The sequence below is a fragment of the Papilio xuthus genome, unplaced genomic scaffold (assembly GCF_000836235.2).
Source record: "Papilio xuthus unplaced genomic scaffold, Pxut_1.1 DF827570.1, whole genome shotgun sequence".
NCBI classification, from domain to species: domain Eukaryota; kingdom Metazoa; phylum Arthropoda; class Insecta; order Lepidoptera; family Papilionidae; genus Papilio; species Papilio xuthus.
In genome coordinates this window covers 455,556-469,893 of record NW_013531079.1, presented here as the reverse complement: position 1 = coordinate 469,893, position 14,338 = coordinate 455,556, and the positions used below count along the sequence as shown (strand labels likewise).

Genomic DNA, 14,338 nt, shown 5'->3' with positions numbered 1-14,338 from the left:
AAATATATATGAAAGAAAATACTGATAAAGAGATAGTTAACCTGTAATAGACAAGCCATGTATTTGCAATAACTTGTGTTAAATCTTATAACTGTTATTTAACGAGAAATGCTTATTGAGGTTAGCGGTTATCTTTACTGTTTTTAGTCTTCCCGCACTTGTGGGGTTTTAATCGTATTAATACTGAACTCCTTGGAATGTATATTATGTAACTAGCCGTAGTCTGCGACCCCGTCCACTTGGAATTTAAAAAAAAAACTGAATTTGTAGATTAATAGATTTGTTTTATATATGCCAAATTTCCATTCAGTCGTTATGGACATACCTACTAACAAACATCCGTCCATCTAAACTGTCGCATTTGTAATATTAGTCAGAATTTCTTAAAAAAATAAATATTATTGTTAAATATTATTAGTATTTTAAGATATATAATTTTACCATTTAAATATTAATCGAGTTATTAAGTTTCGTTTACTAAAAAGTATTGTGTTAAATCGATATTGTATTATAAGCCAATACTGGTCAAGACAATACAAAGATGGTAAAGTCACAAAGTCAAAGTGTCAAGATCAACAACAAGCTTGAGTCATTGTCTTTATTTCCATTAATTTCTACTCAAAATTGACAAGAAATATAGATAAAACATGTTTTATTTAGTCTTATGTCGTTTTGAATTTTTAAATTGCATATCCATTGCAGTTGACATTATCAAATGAAGAATAATATGTCGGTATAAATTACAATGAGGTGAAAATGCTCTTATTATTTCTGCTAAGCAATCATACTAGACAAGATAATCTTAACAATGGTGGACAGCCTGCAACTTTTTAAAAGCAACAAATTATACAGATTAATGTCGTCATTTCCGGTGTATCAAAATGCTTGTGTATTGCAGAATAATCAATGAATACGGTTGCTCTATTGACTTTGTTTATATAAACAGATGTTGGAATGGATGTCGCACACTTAGATTCCTGACTAATACGGGGATGGTTATGTTGCGTTATTATAATGTTACTCCAGTTTAGTGAGTGCACTATAGTTTAACTAAGTATCAGCGTTGTACTATACTAGTTGTCGTCCGCGACTCCGTCTGCGCGAAATTGAAAAAAACTCAATAAGTAACTAATGTCATTCAGACTAAGTTCTACAGTCATACATAGAAACGTTTGCATTTATAATATAAGTAAAATGTCAGTAAATTGAAGTTATTTAAACGATATATAGAGGTAGCGATTTAACAAAAGCGTTTAATAATGTACATCACGTTTTCAAGTTAGTTACATCCTCTGTCCGCTGCAAATGGAGGTCGCGTACGTTTATTTTTATTTGAGTATAAAGTGAGTCACGACACAAGGGTCAAGGCGACAGCTCGATTGTGTATGTAAGAAATAAATTCCCTATCCCCTTAAGGCTTTCTTCTTCTAGTGCCTCATCAGTCTTAAAGGTTGGCCGCTAACTTGAAATAGTTGTTCCTGTCAAGTGCAAGGCAGAACAATTTCTCCGCTGATCTGATCCCCGTCTACTCCTTAATATTACGTAGCCACGACAATGACTGTTTAGTTTAGGACAATTTTACAGTTTTAGTTAGTTGATTTTTGTAATCTGATAAAAAAAAAACAAGTTTTTAGTTAAAAACTCGTTTTAAAACGATTTATTTGACTCGTTCAGTTATTTCTATAAAATATAACATTAAAATCATAAATCCATATACGGTATGTAATGCGATTAGAACTGTGCTCATTTAGTTAATTAACATTTCGTTATAAATCTTATAGTTGCGTCAGACAAGATAAACTTTGAAACTTTTTGATTTTATCGCAAATATTTTTTCCGGTAAACTTTACGTCACTTTTAAGAAATCGCTCTAAATTTGGAATTAATTAAATTATTATGTTAACTAAAAACCTTGCAATTATCGGCTACTAGCTGGCGCCCGCGACTCCGTCCCCGCGAAATTAAAAAAAACATAATTAGCAGCCTATGTGTTCTTCCAGACTATGTTCTATATACGCTAAATTTCATCGAGACCCGTTCAGCCATTCTGGATATAACTTCAAGCAAACATCCATCCATCTATCTTAATATTAGCATTTATAAAATTAGTAAGAAGTAAGACATTAGTATGATATTAAATATTTTTTATCTAGCCCAGTTTAATTCCTTTGACAATACCAATTTAAGGTACGCGTTCATTGGCCCACCGCACGGCCCGCAACGGATTTTAGTTTGCTTTAACTTATTTTACATATCGCTTCATCCATCATCCGCAACGACCGCACCAAAAACGAAAACAAGTCCGTTTAATCCGTGCGTGCGGTGCGTCCGGCGCGGGCCAATGAACGCGTACCTTTGAATGACGTGATAATTTTTTTCATATTAATCATGACCCATTGTTTGCCAGTCGTGACAATATAATTTAAATTGCGGAATTAAAATTAACAAAAGAACTAGTGACAAAGAACTTGAAAAATTGTCACGTGAACTTCAGAAGAGCCGGAATGAATTAATGATTTGCAAATTGGTCCAACTAAGATTCATCTATGTTGGTTAGTAACTAGCTGTCGCCCGCGACTACGTCCGCGCGGTATTAAAAAATATAGCCTATGTGCTCTTCCAGACTACATTCTACATCTATGCTAAATTTCATCGAGACCAGTCGAGCCATTTTGGAGATACCTTCTAACAAACATCCATGTATCCAAACATTCGCATTTATAATATTAATAAATTATTAAAGTGGCATACGAGAAAAAAACAAAAAAGGGACCTCTGGTTTCAAGTAATTCCTGATTTACATTATGCCAGTACAGTTTGACAGTAGCGCTGGCCTTGGACTGTTGCTAACTTATGCCGGTTATAGTATGGCAGCGCAGATTTTAAGCATCACTGAACTACTGTACTGGAATAATGTAAACCAGGCATTTATGAGATTAGGCGATGCCACAGAGAAATAAAAGGTTGATATTTAAATGTTATTTAAATGTATTATTCTTTTCAATTTAAATTCGCTCAATTATTCAGTCAAAAGCAGTCATTTTAATAAGAACTGTAGATATAATGACGTCATTTTCTCACAATTATACTAAATTAGCTGTCGCTCGCGACTTAATTAGTGTAGCCTATGTGATTCAGACTATGTTCTATACGTATGCCAAATTTAATCGAGATTCGTTCAGCCGTTCTAAAGATATCTTCAAACACCCATCCATCCATCCACATCACATCCATCTAAACATTTGCATTGATAATATTAGTAAGTTAAATAAAAAGCAGCTCTTCAAGACATAAATTAAAAAAAATGAATAAATAGTATCCTATGTCCGTCTCCTAGCTCTAAGCTACCTCCTCACCAATTTTCAGACATATCGGTAAACCCGTTCTTGAGTTATAAATAGTGTAACTAACACGACTTTCTTTTATATATATAGAAGATTCAATGCTTATGTAGATTTTTGTTAATTTATCAAACACATATGAATGTAAATGAATAACCACATAATTAATATATAAACGTTTGCCATTTGCAACAGAAGGACGCGATAAAAGCTTTTGAAGGCAGTCGTTGTCGTTCGTCAAAATGTCCAAAAGCAATTGTGATTTTTACAAGCTTTGTAGTTGCACCTGTCCTGATGTTTGTTGCCAAATATTGCAAATTTTATGTGATACACTTTGCGTTTACCGATTAATTAAAATTTTCATACGTATGTAATTTGCGTGAGTCTTTAGGAACTTCACAATGAAAGGACAACCTCATCGAGTGCGCTCGTTTGAATCGTCTTAACCAGTGGTTCCCAAACTTATTTTGTCTACTGCCCACTTTGAGAATAAATATTTTTTTAGCGCCCCCATATTTTCAAATATTTAAAAACCACTATAACTTCAAATTAAATTATTTAATTATTGTGACCTATATATGTATATTAACGGAGAATTCTAAAGAAAACTTTTACTATAACCCGCAACTTGAGACCTGCAGCGCCCACAAGGGGGCGTTGTCCCACGCTATGGGAAAGACTGGTTTTGACCAATAATTTGTTCTTCAAAAAATTCCACTGCGTAAATATTGGTATTAAACACATCTTCTCTTTCTTTGTTTTTTTCATCATCATCATCATCAGCTCACTATATGTCCCCACCGAGGGGCTCGGAGCCTACCCTAAGTTAAGGGTGACTAGGCCATAGTCAACCACGCTGGCCAAGTGCGGGTTGCTTGACTTCACACATATCTTTGAATTTCTTCTCAGCTATGTGCAGATTGCATCACGATGTTTTCCTTCACCGTAAGAACGTCGGATAAATGTACATATGTAAATCGAAAATCGAAAAACACATTGGTACATGGCGGGATTCGAACCCAGGACCTGCAGATTACAAGTCAAGTGCTGAAACCACTGAGCCACCGACGTTTTTTTCATAGAATGACGATATTTTAAACAAACAAATTTCTGCAGTGGAGACCCACCTTTATGTTATCATTATTTTGATAATAGTGCCTGAATATCGAATTATTTGTAGCTTGGCTTCCATGGCATTGGCAAAACATCTTAAAAAGTGTTTGATAAATTAGATTATTTGGGAATTCCAATTTTTTTTTCTACAAGGCTGGTTAAAAAAATGATAAGGACATGCTTAAGTTATGTTCTTTTTTGTCTGTTAAAAGAAAACACTTGTTATAAAATGGGAAATTCCGTATCGTTATAAATGTGTACATATAAAGATTTTTTGGTAAAAAATTGTTGATTTTGCTTTACGATTTAATGTTATGTTTGATATAAATAATTTAGAATTCAAAGTACGGAAAAATATAATAGTTATTTGATCGCCCACGAAGGTTTTCAAAGTGAAAATAAAAAGGAAATTTGGGCATAGTTTTACTTTCAAAATCTTATAAATTAATGTCTAGTAAACTGATATATAAACACGGCTAAACACTCACGTATATACGTAGCCGCTCAGTGAGCGACGGGCCGTGTCCGCGAAATAATACCAGTACCACACATCCTGATGAAGGGTCCCCGATGTGCTCGAAACTAGTCGGTGCCGCCACCGGACGAATGTACGTAAGTGTTTAGCCGTGTTTATATATCAGTTTAGTATAATGTCTCACGAAAGTTTGAATAATTTAATAATGTCTAGTAATCTGAAGTCTCTACTCGGAGCCTATCCTAAGTCACCCGTGACTTGGCTCCAAGCCCCTCAGTGGGGGCGTATAGTAAGCTGATGATGAGTCTGAAGACATTTTGTTGATGAACTTTAGTATCTTAACGATTTAATTTAACAATTATACCTTAAAAATAAAGTTTTGAGTTTTTTTTTGCTTTCATAACACACTAGCGATCGCCTGTGACTATGCACGCGTGTTAAATATTTTAATTTAATTCTATATGTATGCCGACTTTCATTAAGATACGTTCGTCCTGAGATACCTTCAATCAAATATCCATACATTCGCATTTATAATATTAGTAAGATTAGTAAGAAGTAATATTGCATTTCATTAGATTTTTATCGTTATTTAAGTGTAGTAATGCAGTTTCTCGCTTATCGCCAGCCGTCATATTATATTGTATATGTTCTTGCATTCATTACATATAATAAATAGCAGCGGCCATTGTTTTTTTATTTAATTATATCATTGTATTCATTGTATAATGGTTACTTTGTTTTCCTCGTAGCTTTTGTCATGTTTTATTTTTTTTTATCAATATTATGTAAAAAGCCAGTTTTTACATTTATTAGGACTGTTTTTTATTTTTATTTTATTACGTTTCATTTTTTATCTGTTGGCATAATTTCATTAAAATTAAATATAAAGTTTTTGTTTTATCTACAATTAGCTTTTGCTTCGGACTTAGTCAATGCGGAATAAAAAAAAACGTAATAAGTAGCTTGTTCTTCTAGACTATGTTCTACGTCTATGTCAAATATAATTTCATTCTCATTAAAATACGTCAAGTGAACAAACACAAATTAAATCGAATTCTATGATTTTGAATTTATGGTTGAATTTCGATTAATGGGCCCATATGTTGAAGAAATTTTTTTTTTTTAATATCAGAAGGTGGCAAACGAGCGAGCGGCCACCTGAAATCGCTGAAATAGCAAAGTGACCGTTGCCCATAGACATCGACGGAGGAGAGTATGCACAGAAAGAAAATATATTCCCTTTCCATGCATCCTCTCATCCGGAAAGTCCACTTCCACTTCCCATCCTTTCCTTATAAGAAAAGGGTGGGATGGGAAAGAGGACTAAATTAGGCCTCCGGGACGCACACTCATTAGACGAAACGCTGAATTTCTTCCACTTCACGCCTGTTTTCTGAGTGGTGGTGGTATTTCACCGGGCGAACCTGGCCAATTCGTGCGAAGATGTTCAAGCGGGTTCTACCATCCTTGCGGGAACAAAGATGGTTATGTCGGGCTTGCACCGATTAACCCCACGGCGGTCGTCACTCACGAGGGGAGGCGGTATCTCCGTTCGGAACACAACCGCCATCCATTGTTGACTATGGCATAGTCACTTACTCAGTGTAGGCTCCGAGCCCCTCAGTAGGGACGTATAGTGAGCTGATGATGAATATAGGATTAATCGAATCTTTTTGCAAATGAAAGGTCACCTCCAAGGTTCGAATACAAAATTCACTTATAAATGTGATTTGTAGATTCTTTTATAGTAAATATATTTAATTGACGATGAGTTTGCGAGATGCGTCAAGGTGAATATAAAGTCGACAAAATGAACCTGTGAATTTCCATTGTCGAAAAAATATGTAAAGAAACATATTGCTATCTCTGTTTGTTTTAAAGATATTAAGAGGGATGGTGATACGTATTCATATAAAATTTGGTGTGATGATAATTCCTGCAATAAAATCTGAAACTTCTGACCAAAACGATATTATATCGAGAGTCACATGTGTCAAAATTCTACTGAAAATGGAACACAAATTGTACTTACATTAAATACTGGCTGTGATCCGTGACTCAAGCCGCGCGGAATTAAAAAAAAAAAAGTAACCTATGTGTTCTTCCAGTCTATATTCTCTATGTCATGCCAAATTTCATCAAAATCCGTTCAGCCGTTCCGGAGATACCTTCAAACAAACATCCATCCAAATATTCGTATTTATAATATTAGTATTATATAATTATACTAGCGGACCCGACAGACGTTGTCCTGTCTACACGTCTTTAATTTGAATAAATTAATATGAAGTTAATATTTGATGAAAATTGTGAATCTAAACCATTCCCAGATCCCCTTGAACACACACAAAAAATTTCATCAAAATCGCTCCAGTCGTTTGAGAGAAGTTCAGTGACATACACACTCACAGAAGAATTATATATATAAAGATTTAATAATATAAAATATGTAAAACACGATTTAATATCTTGCATAATTTTAATACAAAAATAATAATGCACATAATTAACATATTTTTTCTCTCTTTTTTTCCAGAAAAATGGACGAACGAATCAAGCAAAGGTCAACAATCACGTAAACAGAAAAAAAATAAAAAAATCACGAAATCGATCTCTACAAATTATAAATGAATAAATAATATAAACGTATTTAAATTGAATTTATTAAGTAAATAAACAATATGCCGGCAATATTGACCAAAATACGGGAGCAGGCGTTCAGAGTACAGCCCAGCATCGCTGTAGGCGTGGGAGTGGGCGTGGCACTCGCTGCATGTGCTGTCTACGCCAGGGAAAAGAAACAGCCCCCACCCTGTCATAACAACAATAATTATAAGGTATGTACTACTAGCTGTCCACTGCGAACCTATCACGGAATTAAAAACTTAATTAAAAGACTATGTGTTCTTCCAGATGTTCTACATCTATGTCAAATTTCAGCGAGATCCGTTGAAAGGTTCCGGTCTGATCCTTCCATTCATCAATATATTCACATTTATAATATTAGCAAAATTAATTTTATCTAGGCTGTACCAGGTAGCTTTGTTTGTTTCGGAAGATACCCCGATTTTCAAACATTCCTTCTGGGGGAAAACAGGGTTTTGGGAGACTTGACTCATTAAAATTTCTTCATTGGCCATCTAGTGCCTGGTGCGTTCTTTGAGATCCCAGGTCTCTGGTACCAGGTGCCTACATCTTACTGATAACTAGATATATAATTTCTGAAATTCTTCCAGTAGTTTTTGAGTTTATTCGTTACATACACAAATATGTCGTAATATACGACCGTGAAAGTTCAAACAACTATTATTAATAAAAAAATGCAATAATTTAACGCCATTTAACTTTAAGTAAGCGTCTATGATAAATTGCTTCTAAACGTTTGCTGTAAAAACTATTTGATATTTATTATACTCAATTATAGAAGACTCGCTCGTAAAATAACAAAGAACTATAGATTTTATAGGTTTTTAACGAATTATTATCTGTACTTATATAATAATAATACTTTTATAAAGAGGAAAGATTTGTTTGTTTGCATTATAAAGACTCCAAAACTACTGAACTGATTTGAAAAAATATTTCACTGTTGGGAAGCTACACTATCCCCTGATGACGTAAGCCGTTCCAAAGATACCTTTAAAGAAACATCTATCCATCCATCTAAACATTCGCATTTATAATATTACAAAAATTAGTAAGATAAGATGTGTTTTTTTTTAATTCCGCGCGGCCAAAGTCGCTGGCAACTGCTAGTTATTTAATAAACTCGATCCAAATATACCTTTTTAAGTCAATCATAAGTCATCACTTTGCTTTATACTGTTCCAGGTGGCAAAGAATGGCACACTTCACGCGGTACAGAACGGTGGCGCGGAGGGGCAGACGTGCGGGCGCTGCGGGGAGGAGCAGTGCGCCCTCTGCCGGGGAGACGCCGACACAGATAATAAACAAAATATTGTTAGTACGCAGAGAAGCACAAATAGTCAAGTAGTTAAGGAGATGGACCTTTGATCACGTATTCAAGGGTTCGAATCCCGACTTTGGACTAGTCATGGTCTTCCTAGTTAAGAACTTGGATTGATTAAAAGATGTGACACTTTGAATTTTTTTGCTAGGCGGAGGCAGACGAAGCCCCGACACCTGAGGAGCACGTGCCGGGCCTGAACCTGGAGTTCCTGCGGCAGCTGCTCTCCCTGGTTAGAATCATGGTGCCAGGACTGCGCAGCCAGGAGGTCGCGCTTCTGGCAGCTCACACGCTCTGCCTCTTCTCCAGGACATTCCTCTCGATATACGTTGCCTCGCTGGAAGGGTCTATTGGTGAGTTACAATTACTGATCATACGGCTGGTTCAGATAGACTATCACTTTGTTTTTTTTATGTGACAAGATGGAAAACGAGGTTGTGGCCACTAAGATATCTGTAATAGCAGATGCGTTGCCTTAGCTCGGAAAGAAAGTATTTCCTCTTCCTATACGTCATCTCTTTAAATTCCCTTTCCCATCCCTTCCTTATAAGAAAAGGGTGGGACGGAAAAGAAACGTTCGTCAGATATCATTCAAATCTTAAAGCGTCGTTTTTCTTTCAGTAAAGCACATAGTACAAAAAGACCTGCGTCACTTCACGTCCCTGCTGGTGCAGTGGTTCGGTATCGCGGTGCCGGCCACATTCGTCAATTCAATGATCCGATACTTGGAGGGTCGTCTCGCGCTCGCGTTCCGGACGCGTCTCGTCAACCACGCGTACGAGCTATACTTCAAGAACCAGACTTACTACAGAGTTGCTAATCTTGATGCCAGGATAGAGAACGCGGATCATAGGTAACGTGTCACTGTATCACTCTATAAATGGAACAAGTAAATTCATTATTTTGTGCCTATTTTGATTATAATTTTGGCGCTGATGGTAGCGATATGTAGCAGTGGTGAGGATTCGAATTAATATAGATTAAATTAGCTGTTGCCTGCGACATCGTCTGCACTGAATTAAAAAAAAACTTATTGAGTAATCTATATGTTCCTACAGACTATGTTCTGCATCTATGTCAAATTTTATCATGATCAGTTGAGGCGTTCTGGAGATACCTTCAAACAAACATCCATCCATCTAAACGTTCGCATTTATAATATTAGTATGATTAATTGTTCAACTTTGTTCAACAACAAAATTGGAGCGAAGCAAAGTCAAGCGAGAGCGTCGGTGGCTCAGGTGTCAAGTACTTGACTTGCAATCTGCAGGTCCTGGGTTCGAATCCCGCCATGTACCAATGTGTTTTTCTATTTCTGATTTACACATGTAAATTTATCCGACGTTCTTACGGTGAAGGAAAAACATCGTGATGCTGCACATATCTGAGAAGGAATTCAAAGATATGTGTGAAGTCAAACCACAGTGGGCCAGCATGGTTGACTATGGCCTAATCATCCTTAAGGTAGGCTCCGAGCCCCTCGGTGGGGACGTATAGTAAGCTGATGATGATGAAAAGTCATTTTCAAGCAATCGCCTATCTATTTATAAAGATCAGTCCGTTTTAACCAAGCATTTGTTATATGTGAGTGATTATGTATAATATAATACGTGTATGTGTTTGTATGTAGGCTGACCGAGGACGTGTCAGTGTTCACGCAGTCAGTGGCACACTTGTACAGTTCTCTGACGAAGCCCTGCTTCGATTTACTTCTCATCGTGCTCACTCTAGCTACGTACTCCAACAAGATGAAGGGCAACATCTTCATAGGTTAGTACTACAATAGTTTTTTTTTGTAAATAATATTAGCAGATTTTTATAAATTTACTGACATTTCTTCTACCATTCTAAGCTCTAGACTTTTGCTAGGACATGGTTTACGGCAATAGTCGAGTGGAGTCGAACTCTCGACCTCGTGATCGGAAATCCGTACCATTAACCATTAGATTATTAGCGCTTTTAAAATTACAAATTACAATTTAATTACTTTGAAAATTTTAACATCATCTTTGTAACAGCGCTTATTTCCCTTCCATATGAGTTTTCTCATCCATTAAATCTACTTCCTCTTCCCATCTTTTCATTACGAAAAAACGGTGAGAAGGGAAAGAGGTCCTGCCGGAGCACACATTTGAGGCAGTCTTCTGCGTGATGATTTACGAATTCCATGGTGTTCAGGTCCAGGCATGGCGACAGTGGTGATCTGCCTGACGGGGCAGCTGCTGCGGCTGCTGAGTCCCCGGTTCGGTGCGCTGGCTGGCGAGGAGGCGCGCATGAGGGCCAACCTGCGCCACGCTCACAGCCGCCTTATCACGCACGCTGAGGAGGTCGCCTTCTACGGCGGACACAAGGTAACACGGGGGGCCTTTTCGACCCCCTACTCTTGGAAAACAATAATGTGTTCTTGCATGAATTCATCAGCGCAGATTTAGTATAAGAAGTAGCTATCTTCGAGTCCAAATCCCGTCAAAATCGGTCCACCCGTTCCGGTAATTACCCGGAACAAACACTGTCTTATAGACAGACATACAGACAAACAAAAATTTGCAGCTTTTAATTTGATAAATTGGTTTAACCTTATCAACTATGCATACAGACACTACAATTTTATTAATACGTTGATTTATAAGACAGATAAACAAAACTAAATATCACAAGACAACTGTACTATTTTCCGGCATTAATTGTAGCTAATATCCTGTTCTCAATGATATCCAGATTCGTTAAAACTTCTACATAGTTCTGTGGTAACATACATAAATTTATTATCCATACATTTTGTTATTTTAGAAAGTAATATTGTTGGTATCACGTGTTCAGGTGGAGCTGGGCCAGCTGCAGAGCGCGTACAAGCAGTTGGTGGTGCAGATGACGACGGTGTTCAACAAGAAGCTGTGGTACGTGATGCTGGAGCAGTTCTGCATGAAGTACGTGTGGTCCGGCACCGGCATGGTCATGCTCGCGCTGCCCATACTCACGGGCAGGCGGAGTGATGGTAAGCGACATTGATTGCCTACTAAAAGTGCCACTTAGTATGCACTTAGTGTGAAAATTATACTGCCCCTTCTAACAGATAGGAGGAACGGTTTTAAAAAATCTTACTCTAATATTTTTTGGAATCATTTGTTAACTTAGGTCTGTGACCCCCAAAGGGGTCCAAGTGACCCCCAAAGAAAACAACTTTGGATACCTTGGACCCCTGGAGATCGCAAAAGAGGGGGTATATGGGGTTAAAAAACATTCATGGATTCATTATAAAAAATTTAAACTTTCAAAGGGATCTATAATATACCAAAAAAGTTTGGGAATTTCTAAATTAATACAAGCAGTTATATGGAGCCTGTTTTTTGGTTTTGTTTTGTGTATTTGTCTGTTTGTATGTATAATGTATGTTTGTGTGTGGGTGCAGAGAGCAACGACGAGGGCATCAGCGCGCGCACAGAGTACATGACCACGTCCCGCAACCTGCTCAACTCTGCAGCAGACGCCATCGAGAGACTCATGTCTAGTTACAAGGTTAACACTTCTCTTCTATCCTCTCTTTTTTCCACTGACTAGATAACTATCCTAGGTTCGAATCCTGTCATATACCAACGTGTGTTACAATTTACATATGTACATTTATCCGACGTTACGGTGAAGGAAAACATCGTGATGCTGCACATATCTTGGAAGATCAAAGATATGTGTGAAGTCATGCACTGGATCAATGTTTACTATGACCTAGTCACCTAACTTAGTGTAGGCTCCGATCTCCTCAGTACGTAGGGGACGTATAGTGAGCTGATGATGAAGAAAAAAATAAATTGTTAGACAAAAAACTAACGTTTTTTTAAGAAATACAAGGTCGATTGTTGTTGTTGCAGGAGGTGGTGACGCTGGCGGGGTACGCGACGCGGGTGTCGGACATGTTGGTGGTGTTCGGGGAGGTGGCGCGGGGCCGCTGTGTGCGCGCTGTGCACGCCACCCCCACACACCCCGGCTTCCAGGTCACCTTCCGCGAGCGACAGCCTGTGCCACTAGGTAACCTGTCACTGTACAACCTGAGTACTCTTTTAAAAACTCATTCTGTATATTTTATTAGCGACCCCCAATGACCCCCTAATTTTTTTTAAAATTCATTTTTATGCGTATAAATAAAATAAAATTCAAGCTAAATTTTTAATAATGCTCTGGAACCCCCTAACAGAATCTTGACAACCCCTTAGGGGGTCCTTTTCTCATAAGGAAATGATGGGAAGGGATAGTAGAAATGGCGGAGAAAGGGAAAGGGAGAAGGGCGAAAATCTCTTTCTGTGCGTCTCTTCCATTAATCAAAGGTAGACTACGCATCTGCAATTGCAGATATCCAGCTGACGTTGCGTTGTTTCGTTGTAACATTTGATGTTGTTTGTTATAGGTAAAATAACATATACAAACGACCTGTCAATCCGGCTGAACAATGTGCCGATAGTGACGCCGACATGTGACGTGGTGGCGAGCGGTGTGACACTGCAGCTGGCGCCTGGCACACATCTGCTCATCGTTGGACCCAACGGCTGCGGAAAATCCAGGTAACACTTCGCTGGATACTGTCATCTCTATTTTTCAAAGACAAAGAAAGAGATGACAATAAGAGACAGCTGAAACCCATAATTTCACTGTAGTTTTTTTTAGGAAAAAGCTGATTTTGCTTAAGTGGTAAATCAAGTATAATGTATGATGAGTATTGATTTGTTTTGTATGTATGTATTTCCAGTCTGTTCCGCATAATATCTGGTCTATGGCCCGTGTTCGGAGGCGAGCTGGCGGTGCCGCGTCCCTGCGCGTGCGCACACTGCGCCGGCGAGCCCGCCGCGCCCCCGCACTGCGCATCCAGACCTGTCATGTTCTACATACCGCAGAGGTCATACACACCCATACATACATACATACACACACATACACATTGCTATCTCCTTCTCTTCTAAATTACTTAATATCTATATACACAAAAATTAGGTTAATAATAAGCTCTTTTCTGATTTACCTTTACTAAATAGATGGAAAATTAATAAAAGAATTATGAATTATCCGAAAAATATTCTATTCTATGCTTAAGGAAAAACTAAGTATCGCCCGCAACTCCGTCCATGCAGAATTAAAAATAAACTTAATTAAGTAATGTTAATGTTGTGTCCAGGCCGTACATGTCAGTGGGGTCGCTGCTGGACCAGGTGACGTATCCGTCGCGCGCAGACGCAGCGGACACGGAGGCGGAGTCGCGCGCCGCACACATACTGCGCGTCGTGCGACTGGACGCGTGCGCCGCGCGACTGGGCGGACTGCGCGCCACCGCCGACTGGCGCGCCACGCTCTCCGGCGGGGAGAAGCAGCGCCTCGCCATGGCCAGGATGTTCTACCACAGGTGATCCACCTCCATACATCTACCTCCATACATCCACCTCCATACATCTACCG

The 14,338-nt window shown here is 38.1% G+C and overlaps 1 protein-coding gene across 3 annotated transcripts in view; it reads left to right on the top strand.

The window, feature by feature from the left end:
• ABCD (ATP binding cassette subfamily D) overlaps nucleotides 1–14,338 on the top strand; it is a 45,205-nt gene that overhangs the window by 27,258 nt on the left and 3,609 nt on the right. For 2 of the 3 annotated variants that reach the window (XM_013313353.1, XM_013313352.1), the window contains exons 2-13: nucleotides 7,469–7,769; nucleotides 8,764–8,892; nucleotides 9,051–9,252; nucleotides 9,521–9,752; nucleotides 10,530–10,669; nucleotides 11,078–11,250; nucleotides 11,720–11,894; nucleotides 12,309–12,415; nucleotides 12,766–12,922; nucleotides 13,299–13,452; nucleotides 13,638–13,784; nucleotides 14,061–14,285. In XM_013313353.1, coding sequence (XP_013168807.1) covers nucleotides 7,614–7,769; nucleotides 8,764–8,892; nucleotides 9,051–9,252; nucleotides 9,521–9,752; nucleotides 10,530–10,669; nucleotides 11,078–11,250; nucleotides 11,720–11,894; nucleotides 12,309–12,415; nucleotides 12,766–12,922; nucleotides 13,299–13,452; nucleotides 13,638–13,784; nucleotides 14,061–14,285 — 1,997 coding nt within the window. In that variant the 5' untranslated portion in view covers nucleotides 7,469–7,613. Of the gene's footprint in view, nucleotides 1–7,468; nucleotides 7,770–8,763; nucleotides 8,893–9,050; nucleotides 9,253–9,520; nucleotides 9,753–10,529; nucleotides 10,670–11,077; nucleotides 11,251–11,719; nucleotides 11,895–12,308; nucleotides 12,416–12,765; nucleotides 12,923–13,298; nucleotides 13,453–13,637; nucleotides 13,785–14,060; nucleotide 14,338 lie in introns of all 3 variants that reach the window. The other variant, XM_013313354.1, reaches the window with a different exon arrangement.